The sequence below is a fragment of the Thunnus maccoyii genome, chromosome 16 (assembly GCF_910596095.1).
Source record: "Thunnus maccoyii chromosome 16, fThuMac1.1, whole genome shotgun sequence".
NCBI lineage: Eukaryota > Metazoa > Chordata > Actinopteri > Scombriformes > Scombridae > Thunnus > Thunnus maccoyii.
In genome coordinates this window covers 322,372-337,500 of record NC_056548.1, presented here as the reverse complement: position 1 = coordinate 337,500, position 15,129 = coordinate 322,372, and the positions used below count along the sequence as shown (strand labels likewise).

Below are 15,129 nucleotides of genomic sequence, written 5' to 3'. Positions count from 1 at the left end.
GGGACTGGAGGAACGTGTCAGTGGAAGATCTGCGGTTTGGACCCGACCACCACGCTGGCTCTTTACTTCGAGGTGGTCAACCAGGTACGAACACCTGACCTCTGACCTTTTAGGGGGTCTGAGATCAGTATGAAGCTGCTGAATGACTCGAGTTACTGATCAATAAACACAAAATCAATCAGTATGAACGATAGTGGCGGCTGCGGTTCAGGAGGTAGAGCGGATCGTCCGCTGTTCGGCGGTTCGATTCCCGGCTCCTCCGGTCCGCATGTCGAAGCGTCCTTCAACGGCCGAGCCGTCGCCGTGTGAACGATTAGATCCCTCTGACGGGCAGGTTGGCGCCTCGCATGGCCGCCATTAATGTGCACATTTACCATCAGGAACCCAGACACCGATGATGTCTTTAAACCTGCGTCTAAAGCCTTTTGATTTATTGACATTATTTATGTTATTCACTTATTTTATTGTAGTCATGTTGTAAAATTTTATTTTATTATTAATATTATACATTTTTACCCTCTTCTTTGTTCTCTATTTCATCTGCTCTTAATATAGTTTTAACCTTTTAAATCTATTTTATTTTTTTACATTTCATATTCACAATTTTTACATTTTACATAATTATTATTTCTCGTGTTTATTCGTCTCAGTTTGTTCTGTCTCATTATCGGCTCGTCAGACATCTGTGAAGCACTTTGAGTAATCTGTGTGAAAGCTGCTGTACAAATAAAGTTTGATTGATTCAGGATGATGTCAGCAGACGTGCAGCAGCTCCAGGCTGCAGACAGCAGGGGGCGGCAGAGTAAAAGCAGCAGCAGCTCAGATCACAGATGATTCTTTTATGAATCCCACTGAGACACTGATGATAGTTACAGACACATTCAAGGTTTTAGTGGGCAGAAATAAAGAGATAAAAATGTGTTTCCAGCCCAGTCCGGTGAGTGATTAAAGGTTTATTGATCAAAGGAAACCAAAGAAATAAGCTCACAGAGGTTGTGGACACATCTCATGACAAACATCCAATCAAAGTGTCAGACGATCGACAGAAATGTCTCAGCCGAACGTCTGCAGAGTGGAATAAACAGCAACTGTCTTCATCTGTCCAACTGTGAGACAGAGGATGAAAGGATGAACTACATTTCCCACAGTGCACTTCTCAGTGCATCTTGTGACAAACATTACCCTGATGGTCTGATGATGAAGAGGTGGTAGCGGTGGCGTTGATCATGGTGGTGTCGGTGTGGGTGTTTTTGGTGATGAAGGTGGGCACGTTGTTGCCGTCGTTGTGCTGATGCGATTAGCTGTGTCCAGGTGGAGGGCGGAGCTTTGGGGGCGGGACTCCAGAGACGTCCCAGAACACGAACACATCCGAATAAACCTGATGATGCTTCTACGCACCGCTGCCCTGTACCTGCTGGAGACATACAGACAAACAGAAGTTATGTTTCTGTCCATAACGACAACAATCCTAATGTTTCATGGTGTGTCAGAGTCGTACTCACGTCTGCATCATGCAGGTGATCCAGGGGTTGAGGGCGGCGCTGGTCAGGACTAGCCAAGCGGAGAGGGCAGAGGTCACCGCGGGACTCTGCTGACCGCTGAACGTCTCGTACAGACACACAGAGATGTAGGGCAACCAGCACACCAGCAGGCACACTGCAAACAGACTGTTAGTTAGCACATGACCAGGTCACATGGTCACAGCAGAGCCAATCAGACACTAACAGGCCACCAGGGACTAGTTACGGAGGTAGAGGGACTAGTTAGAGGTAGAGGGACTACAGAGGCAGAGGGACTAGTTGCATAGGTAGAGGGACTAGTTAGAGCTAGAGGGACTAGTTACAGAGGTAGAGGAACTAGTTAGAGGTAGACTGACTAGTTACAGAGGTAGAGGGACTAGTTAGAGGTAGAGGGACTAGTTACAGAGGTAGAGGGACTAGTTAGAGGTAGAGGGACTACAGAGGTAGAGGGACTAGTTGCATAGGTAGAGGGACTAGTTAGAGCTAGAGGGACTAGTTACAGAGGTAGAGGGACTTTTTACAGAGGTAGAGGGACTACAGAGGCAGAGGGACTAGTTAGAGCTAGAGGGACTTGTTACAGAGGTAGAGGGACTAGTTAGAGGTAGAGGGACTACAGAGGCAGAGGGACTAGTTACAGAGGTAGAGGGACTAGTTACAGAGGTAGAGGGACTAGTTAGAGGTAGAGGGACTAGTTAGAGCTAGAGGGACTACAGAGGTAGAGGGACTAGTTAGAGCTAGAGGGACTAGTTAGAGCTAGAGGGACTACAGAGGTAGAGGGACTAGTTAGAGGTAGAGGGACTAGTTAGAGGTAGAGGGACGAGTTAGAGGTAGAGTGACTAGTTACAGAGGAAGAGGGACTAGTTAGAGGTAGAGGGACTAGTTACAGAGGAAGAGGGACTAGTTACAGAGGTAGAGGGACTAGTTGCAGAGGTAGAGGGACTAGTTACAGAGGAAGAGGGACTAGTTAGAGGTAGAGGGACTAGTTAGAGGTAGAGGGACTAGTTACAGAGGAAGAGGGACTAGTTAGAGGTAGAGGGACTAGTTACAGAGGAAGAGGGACTAGTTAGAGGTAGAGGGACTAGTTACAGAGGTAGAGGGACTAGTTAGAGGTAGAGGGACTAGTTACAGAGGTAGAGGGACTAGTTGCAGAGGTAGACTGTGTCAGCGACCAATCAGGGCGGAGCATGAGCTCACCTGAGGTTGTGACCATGACGATGGAGCTCCTCAGGTAATTGTTGGCAGGAACGTAGAAGCAGTGTAGCTCATTGCACATGAAGGTTCCCCTCCTGGCCTGTTTCCGGGCCACATAAACGATGTATCCATACAGAGAGCACATGGTGAGGATTGGCGCCACGATGCCCGCTAACATCCACAGCACCACGTAATGCCTGTTGTCGGGCGTGAAGCTCGGGCAGCAGAGGAACCGTGACTCGCTGTAGGCGTAGCTGCCAAACCCCAGCAGGGGCAGGACAGCGTTCAGCAGGCAGAAGGACCAGACCAGCGCCAGCACCGCCCGGCTCCGTCCGGCCGTCCAGATGCTGCAGTAGCTGAGTGCAAAGCAGATCTCGGTGAACTTGTCGACGGTGGCCCACGTCAGCGAGTGTATGGAGGACGTCTGCAGCAGGAGGAAGATGAAGCCGCTGCCCTGACACAGGACGCCCTCGCTGGTGTACCCGCCGGGCCGGGCCAGGCTGTTGTAGACTCCGAAGGGGATGATGGAGAGTCCGAGGGCCAGGTCACTGAGGCTGAAGCTCAGGGTGAGGCCCAGCGTGTCCGCCTGGAGATCCTTGTGGAGGAGGAGCACCAGCAGGAGGAGGAGGTTCCCGCAGATGGAAGCCACGCCCGACACAACCATCAGGACGGCGTATAGTGTCTGCAGAGCCTCGGCCATCTTCAGACACAGAGCAGGACGTGTGTCTCGATTACATCACAGATCAGACATCTGATGACACTTGGAGACCTTTTTGTCCAGAAAGCAGCAGCGACACACGTGTTCATCTGCAGTTCCTCTATCGTCCACCAGGTGCTGCTGTGATCAGACTGAGCAGGAAAACCACCAACTTCTCTCTACAAATAACAAGTCTGAACTATTTCTAGACAATTAAAAAGTGACAGATGTTTGGAAACAGCTTCCCAGCTTCACCTCTGCTTCTTCTTTTACAAAGTATGTTTTTCTGACTCTGACATGATGCTGAAGCTCAAACCCAATCAAAGTCTCCAGTAGGGAAGCCGATAACGAGCATTTCCATCATCGATTAATCAAGTTGTCCATTAAATGTCAGAAAATAGAACAAAGTCCATCTTCTAGCTGTGATTTCTTTTTTGAGGCATTTTTGCTTGAAACAAAAATGACTTAAAAGATTAATTCCTCTTTTAGTTTCTTCCCTGCGGCTTCCACCTCGGCTCACTCCTCGTGTGTGAAGGTTGTTTTCTGGCTCGAGGATGATGCTGAAGTTTAAACTCGTGTCTTCAGAAAGATGAAATCGACTCCACACTCCTTCAGTCTGAAGCTCAGAGCCGAGCGGACGTCTCTGATATAAACAGACTGTAAATCCTGCAGAGCCGCTCGGTCCGACCTCCGTCACCGCAGAGTTTACATGAAGTGTGATGAGTCACAGCGGTGAGCCGACTGAACCGAACTCACCGAGAGACTCGCACTGATGTTGAAATATCATCAGATATCTGTTAAAGTACAAACAACCTGTTTCCTCTGCAGGAGCAAAACCGTCCGCTCTGCTCCACGGTGAAGGAACCAATCAGACGAGGCAGAAGCACAAACAGGAGCTCACAGTGTGTTTTAGTTCCTCAACTTTCTGTCGGTCCAGTGAAGCAAAGTCAGAGGGGTCAAAGGTCAAACCAGAGGATGATGCCTTCAGTGACCTGTTTGATCTTTAAAGTCATCGATCAGATCTGATCAGAGACGATCACAGTGAATCACAGAGCAGACTGACAGAGGCGTGTCCTGCTGCGTGTGTGTGTGTCTCCAGAGGAGGCGTTGCCGTGGTGACGCTGTCAGTCACCTGCTGAGAGGATGATGAGGGCACACACATACACACACACACACACACACAGTTATCTGCTGACAAGTGCTGTAGTGTCAACACTACCTGAACATCCAATATCCTGTGTGTGTGTGTGTGTGTGTGTGTGTGTGTGTGTGTGTGTGTGTGTGTGTGTGTGTGTGTGTGTGCGCGCACGCACGTGTCACACAGCCTGACTCAGGTAATGACAGGTGTACAGGTGTGTAATCATCGTCACCCTGCTGTTAAACCTCAGACCACTGAGCAGCTCTGGTTGGATTCAGGTGTGAAGCAGCCAATCAGAGAGCAGGATTCTCCACCTGAACACACATCAGACGTCCTGCCTGTCTGTGTGTGTGTGTGTGTGTGTGTGTGTGTGTGTGTGTGTGTGTGTGTGTGTGTGTGTGTGTGTGTGTGTGTGTGTTTATGTTTTATGACTCAGATTCATTTGCTGTCATGTGAGCAGCAGAGTAGAAACTCTTCAGGTTAAAGCGTTTGTTCACTCTGCTGCTGTCAGCATCCTGGGTTAGGGTTAGTTAGGGTTAGTTAGGGTTAGTTAGGGTTAGTTATGGTTAGTTAGGGTTAGTTATGGTTAGTTATGGTTAGTTAGGGTTAGTTAGGGTTAGTTAGAGTTAGTTAGGGTTAGTTAGGGTTAGTTAGGGTTAGTTAGGGTTAGTTAGGGTTAGTTATGGTTAGTTATGGTTAGTTATGGTTAGTTAGGGTTAGTTAGGGTTAGTTAGGGTTAGTTAGGGTTAGTTAGAGTTAGTTAGGGTTAGTTATGGTTAGTTATGGTTAGTTAGGGTTAGTTAGGGTTAGTTAGAGTTAGTTAGGGTTAGTTATGGTTAGTTATGGTTAGTTAGGGTTAGTTATGGTTAGTTATGGTTAGTTAGGGTTAGTTAGGGTTAGTTAGAGTTAGTTAGGGTTAGTTAGGGTTAGTTATGGTTAGTTATGGTTAGTTATGGTTAGTTAGGGTTAGTTAGGGTTAGTTAGGGTTAGTTAGGGTTAGTTAGGGTTAGTTAGGGTTAGTTAGAGTTAGTTAGGGTTAGTTAGGGTTAGTTAGGGTTAGTTAGGGTTAGTTACTCCTGGAGAAGGCTGCCGGTAGAAACACTGCAGAGACATGTGACATCACCTGAGATGTGCAGCATCAAATAATAATCTAATTGATCATGTATCATGGGTATCAAGGGTTCATATTCTGCTTTTGTTATTTATATCCTGTTCTAATGTCGGATGTTAAACATGATCAAAGTTCAGAAACTTAATGTAAACGTCTGCAGAAATGCTGCCTGCAAGTCAGAAGTCAGGGCGTCGACCTACGGGTGGTCGATATGGCATAAATATATCACAATTTTTTTTTCATGTTGGGTTTTAAGACTATGTTGCAAGTTACTGAACAGTAAAAATCATGTGGTGGCTGTGGAGGTAGAGCGGGTCGTCCAGTAATCAGAAGATCGGCGGTTCGATTCCCGGCTCCTCCGGTCTGCATGTCGAAGTGTCCTTGGGCAAGAGTTGCTCCTGATGGCTGCGCCGTCATTGTGTGAACGGTTGGATTCCCTCTGACAGGCTGGGACCTCGCATGGCCCCTGTACCCATAAATAAATAAATAAATGCAGGTGTGCGAAGCTGCATCAGACAGTAGTGACAGTCTGTTTGTGTTTGAAATGGACACCAGCTGTCAGTTTAACGTGATGTGCAGCAGACGTAGATTTAACAAACATGATACCGAGCATCAAATCTGTGCACTGACTGGTGATCTGGCGATGGACGACGCTCAGACAGGCGGCAGGTTAACAGCGAGGCCCGACGCGAGCGCCGCTGCTCGCTGTTTTCGGTTTGAGCTCCTGATGTGAACGACGTTCTTTCTAATAATACGCCGACTCGTCACACGTGTCCATACGCAGCCGTCCGTTCTGTAGCCTTGGTTGCTAAGGTTGTTGCTAAGGTTAGTATACCACGGTTTGTTTACGTAGCCTCCGGAGCCGGAGCAAGCTTCCTGAAGCTGACCAATCAGAACAGAGCGGGCTCATCAGGAGGCGGGGCTTAAAGAGACAGGAGCTAAAACGGCCTGTTAGAGACAGAGGCTGAACTGAGGGGCTGCATAAAGGACCAGTAGAAGATCAATAAGGAGTTTTTATTCCAGTTGAGCCCCAGAATATAAATATAGAGGCTGGAAATGAGCAGAATATGATTATTGATCCGCAGCTCGTCTATAAAACGCTGTTTCTGTTTTGCAGCACAACGCTCCGATCCCTCAGGGCGGCCGAGGAGCTCTGCAGTTTGTCACTCAGTACCAACACTCATCAGGACAGAGACGCATCCGAGTGACCACCACCGCCCGAAAGTAAGACACACACACACACACACACACACACACACACACACACACACACACACACACACACACACACACACACACACACACACCTGTATATACTGCACACCTGTACAGGACCTGACTCAGGTATTTATCATGATTATCTTAATGACGCCTCCCACGGACCACCTGATGTGTTTAAACACCTCACACATTATTAGACAGAAGTAAAACATGTCTGTGATGTCAGAGGGTCAGAGGTGTGATGTCATCCCCCCCCCCCCCCCCCTCCCTTAGCTGGGCAGACGCTCAGACTCAGATCCAGAGCATCGCGGCGTCCTTCGATCAGGAGGCGGCAGCCATCCTCATGGCGAGGCTGGCGGTGTACCGGGCGGAGACGGAGGAGGGGCCTGATGTCCTCAGATGGTTGGACAGACAGCTCATCAGGCTGGTGAGTCATGCAGAGGTCACAGGTTCGATCCCCGCTGCTCAACGTTTGTCTGTGTCATCAATAGGCGAGGCGAGTTTATTTACACAGCAGGTTTCAGCAACAAGGCATAAAAACATTTAAATACAATTAAAAATCATCATTAAAGAGAAAAGAAAACAAAAAGAAGCTAAAATAGAATAAAATACAAGAAATGAAGAAATGAATAATTATTTGATTTAATAAAGACAAACAGAAAATCTTCAGCTGTGGTTTAAAGAACTGAGAGTTTGTTCAGATATGTGGAGCATAAAACCTGATCCAGACCTGATCCAGACCTGATCCAGACCTGATCCAGACCACCTGAGAGTCTGGATGGTTCATAATGTAGCAGCAGATCAGAGACCATTCAGTGCTTTATAAACCAGCAGGCTGGCTTGATTTGTGGTTTTTAACATTATCGACTTTTAAACGTTCTTTCTCGGCTCCAAAAACAATGACTTCAGTTTGATCTTTGTTTAATTGAATAAAATTCTGGCACATCCAATCATTGATTTGTTCAGTGCTCTTACTCAGTGCTTGTACTGGACCAGAGCCCCCTGGTGATACGGTTACATAAATGTGTGTGTTATCTGTGTAACTGTGGTAACATATTTAGTTGTTTCTCATAATCTGAGCCAGTGGGAGCATGTAGATGTTGAACAGAAGAGGCCTCAGAATGGAGCCTTGGGGAACTCCATGTGTCATTTTAGTCTGCTCAGATGTGTAATTACCTACAGACACAAAGTAGTCCCTGTCCTTTAAGTAGGATTCACACCAGTTTAGTACTGTGCCAGAAAGTCCCACCCAGTTTCCCAGTCTGTCCAGTTCTATGTTGTGGTCGACCGTGTCGAATGCGGCACTGAGATCCAGTAATACTGAGACGCTGACGGTGTTTAAATGGATGTTCATGAAGACCTGAACAGGAGCATCAGTGCTGTGATGTGGTCTGACCGGAAGATATCAAAACGGTTCTTTGGTTCCAAGAAGTTGTTGAAAAACAGCTTTTCAATTATTTTACTTAAAAACGGTTTGATACGAACTTATAGTTGCTCATTATTAATACTAATAAAACTCTCTGTCTCCTCAGTGTCAGAAGTTCGGAGATTACCACAAAGACGATCCCAACTCCTTCAGATTCTCCGAGACCTTCTCCCTCTATCCTCAGGTGATCCGCATCCCATAATACTATACTGTACCTGAACACATCCCATAATACTCTCTGTATGCAGAGGTGGACTCGTCAGAGGGTTCTGTGTTGTGCTGCACAGCGGACAGTAGACAGATGCTGATGAGATGATGATGATGAAGCATTTAATACACAGACGGGTGACAAATAAAAGGACAAATCGGAGTAAATGAGTGGAGAAACATAACGCAGATATTTCCACACAGATGCACTGCGTGGTACCGTGAGGCAGTTAACATCCTGCTCTGTGGCAGCAGCTTCAGTCACTGTTCATCTGGCTGGTGTTTCAACAGGAACAGTGACCAGTGACATCTGCATTTAGATCTATGGGAAAGACATCAGTAAACACCTCTGGGAGGGTTTGGACCAAGCTGTTGTACAGCGCTCTCACCACCACCACATCAACACCCAATGAGGGAATATCTTGATGAAGAATGTTGTTCATCCTTCCAGTAGAATCAGTCACAAGGAGCTCTGAAGCTGTTCTGTCGGCAGGTGGTGGTCCGACACCTTACTGACACACTCTGCATGTAGATGAAGGGGAGCCACGGCCGGAGGCTTCGTACTGTCATGTCATTGTTTGTTATACAAACTTTAGAGGCTCCATTGTTCATTCATTTAGGAGGCTTGTTATTGATTGCACAACATGTCAAATATCAATAAGATGTATGAAGTGTAAGCAGGCTGCAGCAGTTTTCATTACTGTTCAAAATAAAACTCAACTTTTCATGACGACCGTCTTTTAACTGATTTAAATGTGTAAACTGGGTCGATCGTCAGACTTCCTGTATGACTGGACTTGACTTGCTTGATTCTCACCGCAGTAACTTGAGATTTGAAGGTGAAGACTAACTCCCACCTCTACCTGTACGTCTCTTTCAGTTCATGTTCCACCTGCGGCGCTCTCCGTTCCTCCAGGTGTTCAACAACAGTCCAGATGAGAGTTCATATTACAGACATCAGTTCAACAGACAGGACCTGACGCAGGCGCTCATCATGATCCAACCTGTGCTGTACGCTTACTCCTTCAACGGCCCACCTGAGGTACACACACGCCGCCAGCTGTTCACCTGTACACACCTGGACATACACCTGTACACATCTGTATTGTATTACGATTGATGAGTGATTGATCAGAGTGTCTGTGTTTCAGCCGGTCCTGTTGGACAGCAGCAGCATCCTGCCAGACAGAATCCTGCTGATGGACACTTTCTTCCAGATCCTCATCTACCACGGAGAGGTACACTATATATACTTCCTGTGTGATGTCATACACACGGAGAGGTACACTATATATACTTCCTGTGTGATGTCATACACACGGAGAGGTACACTATATATACTTCCTGTGTGATGTCATACACACGGAGAGGTACACTATATATACTTCCTGTGTGATGTCATACACACGGAGAGGTACACCATATATACTTCCTGTGTGATGTCATACACACGGAGAGGTACACTACATATACTTCCTGTGTGATGTCATACACACGGAGAGGTACACCATATATACTTCCTGTGTGATGTCATACACACGGAGAGGTACACCATATATACTTCCTGTGTGATGTCATACACACAGAGAGGTACACTACATATACTTCCTGTGTGATGTCATACACACGGAGAGGTACACTACATATACTTCCTGTGTGATGTCATACACACGGAGAGGTACACTACATATACTTCCTGTGTGATGTCATACACACGGAGAGGTACACCATATATACTTCCTGTGTGATGTCATACACACGGAGAGGTACACCATATATACTTCCTGTGTGATGTCATACACACGGAGAGGTACACTATATATACTTCCTGTGTGATGTCATACACACGGAGAGGTACACCATATATACTTCCTGTGTGATGTCATACACAAGGAGAGGTACACTATATATACTTCCTGTGTGATGTCATACACACGGAGAGGTACACTATATATACTTCCTGTGTGATGTCATACACACGGAGAGGTACACTATATATACTTCCTGTGTGATGTCATACACACGGAGAGGTACACTATATATACTTCCTGTGTGATGTCATACACAAGGAGAGGTACACTATATATACTTCCTGTGTGATGTCATACACACGGAGAGGTACACTATATATACTTCCTGTGTGATGTCATACACACAGAGAGGTACACTACATATACTTCCTGTGTGATGTCATACACACGGAGAGGTACACCATATATACTTCCTGTGTGATGTCATACACACGGAGAGGTACACCATATATACTTCCTGTGTGATGTCATACACACGGAGAGGTACACTATATATACTTCCTGTGTGATGTCATACACACGGAGAGGTACACTATATATACTTCCTGTGTGATGTCATACACAAGGAGAGGTACACCATATATACTTCCTGTGTGATGTCATACACACGGAGAGGTACACTATATATACTTCCTGTGTGATGTCATACACACGGAGAGGTACACTATATATACTTCCTGTGTGATGTCATACACAAGGAGAGGTACACTATATATACTTCCTGTCTCTCTCTCCCCACCTGTCTGTCTCTCTCTCCCCACCTGTCTCCCTGTCAGACGGTGGCTCAGTGGAGGAAGGCAGGTTATCAGGAGATGCCTGAGTACGAGAACTTCAGACATCTCCTTCAGGCTCCGGTGGACGACGCTCAGGAGCTGCTGCACACTCGCTTCCCCATGCCGAGATACATCGACACGGAGCACGGGGGCAGCCAGGTGGAGCGCTATATACACGCTATACATCATTATATATATACTATATACACGCTATACATCATTATATATGTACTATATACACGCTATACATCATTATATATGTACTATACACTATACATCATTATATATATATATACTATATACACTATACATCATTATATATATACTATATACACTATACATCATTATATATATACTATATATACTATACATCATTATATATGTACTATATACACTATACATCATTATATATATATACCATATACACTATACATCATTATATATACACTATACATCATTATATATATATACTATATACACTATACATCATTATATATATATACTATATACACTATACATCATTATATATACACTATATACACTAAACATCATTATATATATACTATATACACTATACATCATTATATATGTACTATACATCATTATATATGCTATACACTATACATCATTATATATATACTATACATCATTATATATGTACTATATACACTATACATCATTATATATATACTATATACACTATACATCATTATATATACTATATACACTATACATCATTATATATACTATATACACTATACATCATTATATATATACTATACATCATATATGCTATACACTATACATCATTATATATACTATACATCATTATATATGTACTGTACACTATACATCATTATATATATACTATACATCATTATATATGTACTGTACACTATACATCATTATATATATATACACTATACATCATTATATATATACTATACACTATACATCATTATATATACTATACATCATTATATATGTACTATACACTATACATCATTATATATATACTATACATCATTATATATGTACTGTACACTATACATCATTCTATATATACACTATACATCATTATATGTATACTATACACTATACATCATTATATATATACTATACATCATTATATATATATACTATACACTATACATCATCATATATATACTATATACACTATACACCATTATATGTATACTATACACTATACATCATTATATATGTACTATACATCATTATATATGCTATACACTATACATCATTATATATATATATATACTATACATCATTATATATGTACTGTACACTATACATCATTATATATATACTATACATCATTATATATATATACTATATACACTATACATCATTATATATGTACTATATACACTATACATCATTATATATGTACTATACATCATTATATATGCTATACACTATACATCATTATATATACTATATACACTATACATCATTATATATATACTATACATCATTATATGTATACTATACACTATACATCATTATATATATATACTATATACACTACATCATTATATATATACTATATACACTATACATCATTATATATATATACTATATACACTATACATCATTATATATATACTATATACACTATACATCATTATATATATACTATATACACTATACATCATTATATATATATACTATATACACTATACATCATTATATATGTACTATACATCATTATATATGCTATACACTATACATCATTATATATACTATATACACTATACATCATTATATATATACTATACATCATTATATGTATACTATACACTATACATCATTATATATATATATACTATATACACTACATCATTATATATATACTATATACACTATACATCATTATATATATATATACTATATACACTACATCATTATATATATACTATATACACTATACATCATTATATATATATACTATATACACTATACATCATTATATATACTATATACACTATACATCATTATATATATACTATACATCATTATATGTATACTATACACTATACATCATTATATATATATATACTATATACACTACATCATTATATATATACTATATACACTATACATCATTATATATATATACTATATACACTATACATCATTATATATACTATATACACTATACATCATTATATATATACTATACATCATTATATGTATACTATACACTATACATCATTATATATATATATACTATATACACTACATCATTATATATATACTATATACACTATACATCATTATATATATATACTATATACACTATACATCATTATATGTACACTATATATCAACATATACACATATAAACAGACTGATGATGATGATGATGATGTTTCCAGGCTCGCTTCCTGCTCTCCAAAGTGAACCCCTCTCAGACACACAACAACATGTACACCTGGGGACAGGTGAGACCTCTGACCTCACATATAGCATTAACCTGAGCTTGACCTTTGACCTGTGAGTGATTAATGAAGCATGTTTGTCTGCAGGAGTCTGGAGCTCCCATCCTGACAGACGACGTCAGTCTGCAGGTGTTCATGGATCACCTGAAGAAGCTCGCCGTCTCCAGTGCCGCCTGACCCCGCCTGACCCCGCCTGACCCCACCTGACCCCACCTGATCCCCACCTGACCCCACCTGACCCCACCTGCCTGTATCTGACACCATTTGACCCCACCTGACCCCACCTGACCCCACCTGCCTGTATCTGACACCATTTGACCCCACCTGACCCCACCTGCCTGTATCTGACCCCACCTGACCCCACCTGATCCCACCTGCCCGTATCTGACCCCACCTGACCCCACCTGCCCGTATCTGACCCCACCTGACCCCACCTGCCCGTATCTGACCCCACCTGACCCCACCTGCCCGTATCTGACCCCACCTGATCCCACCTGCCCGTATCTGACCCCACCTGCCCGTATCTGACCCCACCTGCCCGTATCTGACCCCACCTGCCTGTATCTGACCCCACCTGATCCCACCTGCCTGTATCTGACCCCACCTGACCCCACCTGATCCCACCTGACCCCACCTGCCCGTATCTGACCCCACCTGCCTGTATCTGACCCCACCTGACCCCACCTGCCTGTATCTGACCCCACCTGACCCCACCTGATCCCACCTGACCCCCCCTGCCCGTATCTGACCCCACCTGACCCCACCTGCCCGTATCTGACCCCACCTGACCCCACCTGCCCGTATCTGACCCCACCTGCCTGTATCTGACCCCACCTGCCCGTATCTGACCCCACCTGATCCCACCTGCCCGTATCTGACCCCACCTGACCCCACCTGCCCGTATCTGACCCCACCTGATCCCACCTGCCCGTATCTGACCCCACCTGCCCGTATCTGACCCCACCTGATCCCACCTGCCCGTATCTGACCCCACCTGACCCCACCTGCCCGTATCTGACCCCACCTGACCCCACCTGCCCGTATCTGACCCCACCTGCCTGTATCTGACCCCACCTGCCCGTATCTGACCCCACCTGATCCCACCTGCCCGTATCTGACCCCACCTGACCCCACCTGCCCGTATCTGACCCCACCTGATCCCACCTGCCCGTATCTGACCCCACCTGCCCGTATCTGACCCCACCTGCCCGTATCTGACCCCACCTGCCTGTATCTGACCCCACCTGACCCCACCTGCCTGTATCTGACCCCACCTGACCCCACCTGATCCCACCTGACCCCCCCTGCCCGTATCTGACCCCACCTGACCCCACCTGCCCGTATCTGACCCCCCCTGCCCGTATCTGACCCCACCTGACCCCACCTGCCCGTATCTGACCCCCCCTGCCCGTATCTGACCCCACCTGACCCCACCTGCTGCCTCACCTGTCATCAGGATGTTTGTTTTCATTTTGCATTTTGCTGCCTAACTTCTCATCAAAACCAACCAACCAACAAGCTGACACAGCCTGCCGTTACCTTGGCAACCAGTCATCCTCCAGCTGCTAGTGC

The 15,129-nt window shown here is 44.2% G+C and overlaps 2 protein-coding genes and 1 long non-coding RNA gene across 6 annotated transcripts in view; 1 reads left to right on the top strand and 2 right to left on the bottom strand.

Moving 5' to 3' along the window:
- Positions 1-13,823, top strand: part of sec23a (Sec23 homolog A, coat complex II component) — a 23,343-nt gene extending 9,520 nt beyond the window's left edge. For all 3 annotated transcript variants that reach the window (XM_042388195.1, XM_042388194.1, XM_042388196.1), the window contains exons 12-20: positions 1-84; positions 6,775-6,881; positions 7,152-7,305; positions 8,411-8,488; positions 9,392-9,553; positions 9,663-9,749; positions 11,099-11,254; positions 13,495-13,560; positions 13,645-13,823. The exon at positions 1-84 is cut by the window's left edge and continues 6 nt beyond it. In XM_042388195.1, coding sequence (XP_042244129.1) covers positions 1-84; positions 6,775-6,881; positions 7,152-7,305; positions 8,411-8,488; positions 9,392-9,553; positions 9,663-9,749; positions 11,099-11,254; positions 13,495-13,560; positions 13,645-13,734 — 984 coding nt within the window. In that variant the 3' untranslated portion in view covers positions 13,735-13,823. The remainder of the gene's footprint in view (positions 85-6,774; positions 6,882-7,151; positions 7,306-8,410; positions 8,489-9,391; positions 9,554-9,662; positions 9,750-11,098; positions 11,255-13,494; positions 13,561-13,644) is intronic.
- Positions 720-4,545, bottom strand: LOC121880721 (beta-2 adrenergic receptor). Its single transcript, XM_042388197.1, has 3 exons — positions 2,715-4,545; positions 1,503-1,656; positions 720-1,414 (listed from the first exon to the last, which is right to left on the bottom strand). The coding sequence occupies exons 1-3, from the start codon at positions 3,409-3,411 to the stop codon at positions 1,225-1,227; spliced, it is 1,041 nt and encodes a 346-aa protein (XP_042244131.1). The 5' UTR covers positions 3,412-4,545; the 3' UTR covers positions 720-1,224.
- Positions 13,824-14,020: 197 nt separating the features above from the next.
- On the bottom strand, positions 14,021-14,902 carry LOC121880722. 2 transcript variants are annotated; one of them, XR_006091631.1, is made up of 3 exons: positions 14,812-14,902; positions 14,322-14,531; positions 14,021-14,281 (listed from the first exon to the last, which is right to left on the bottom strand). It is a non-coding gene; the product is annotated as an uncharacterized LOC121880722 (long non-coding RNA). The 2 variants fall into 2 exon arrangements; XR_006091632.1 differs by having other exon boundaries at positions 14,322-14,521.
- Between the last annotated feature and the right edge of the window lie 227 nt (positions 14,903-15,129).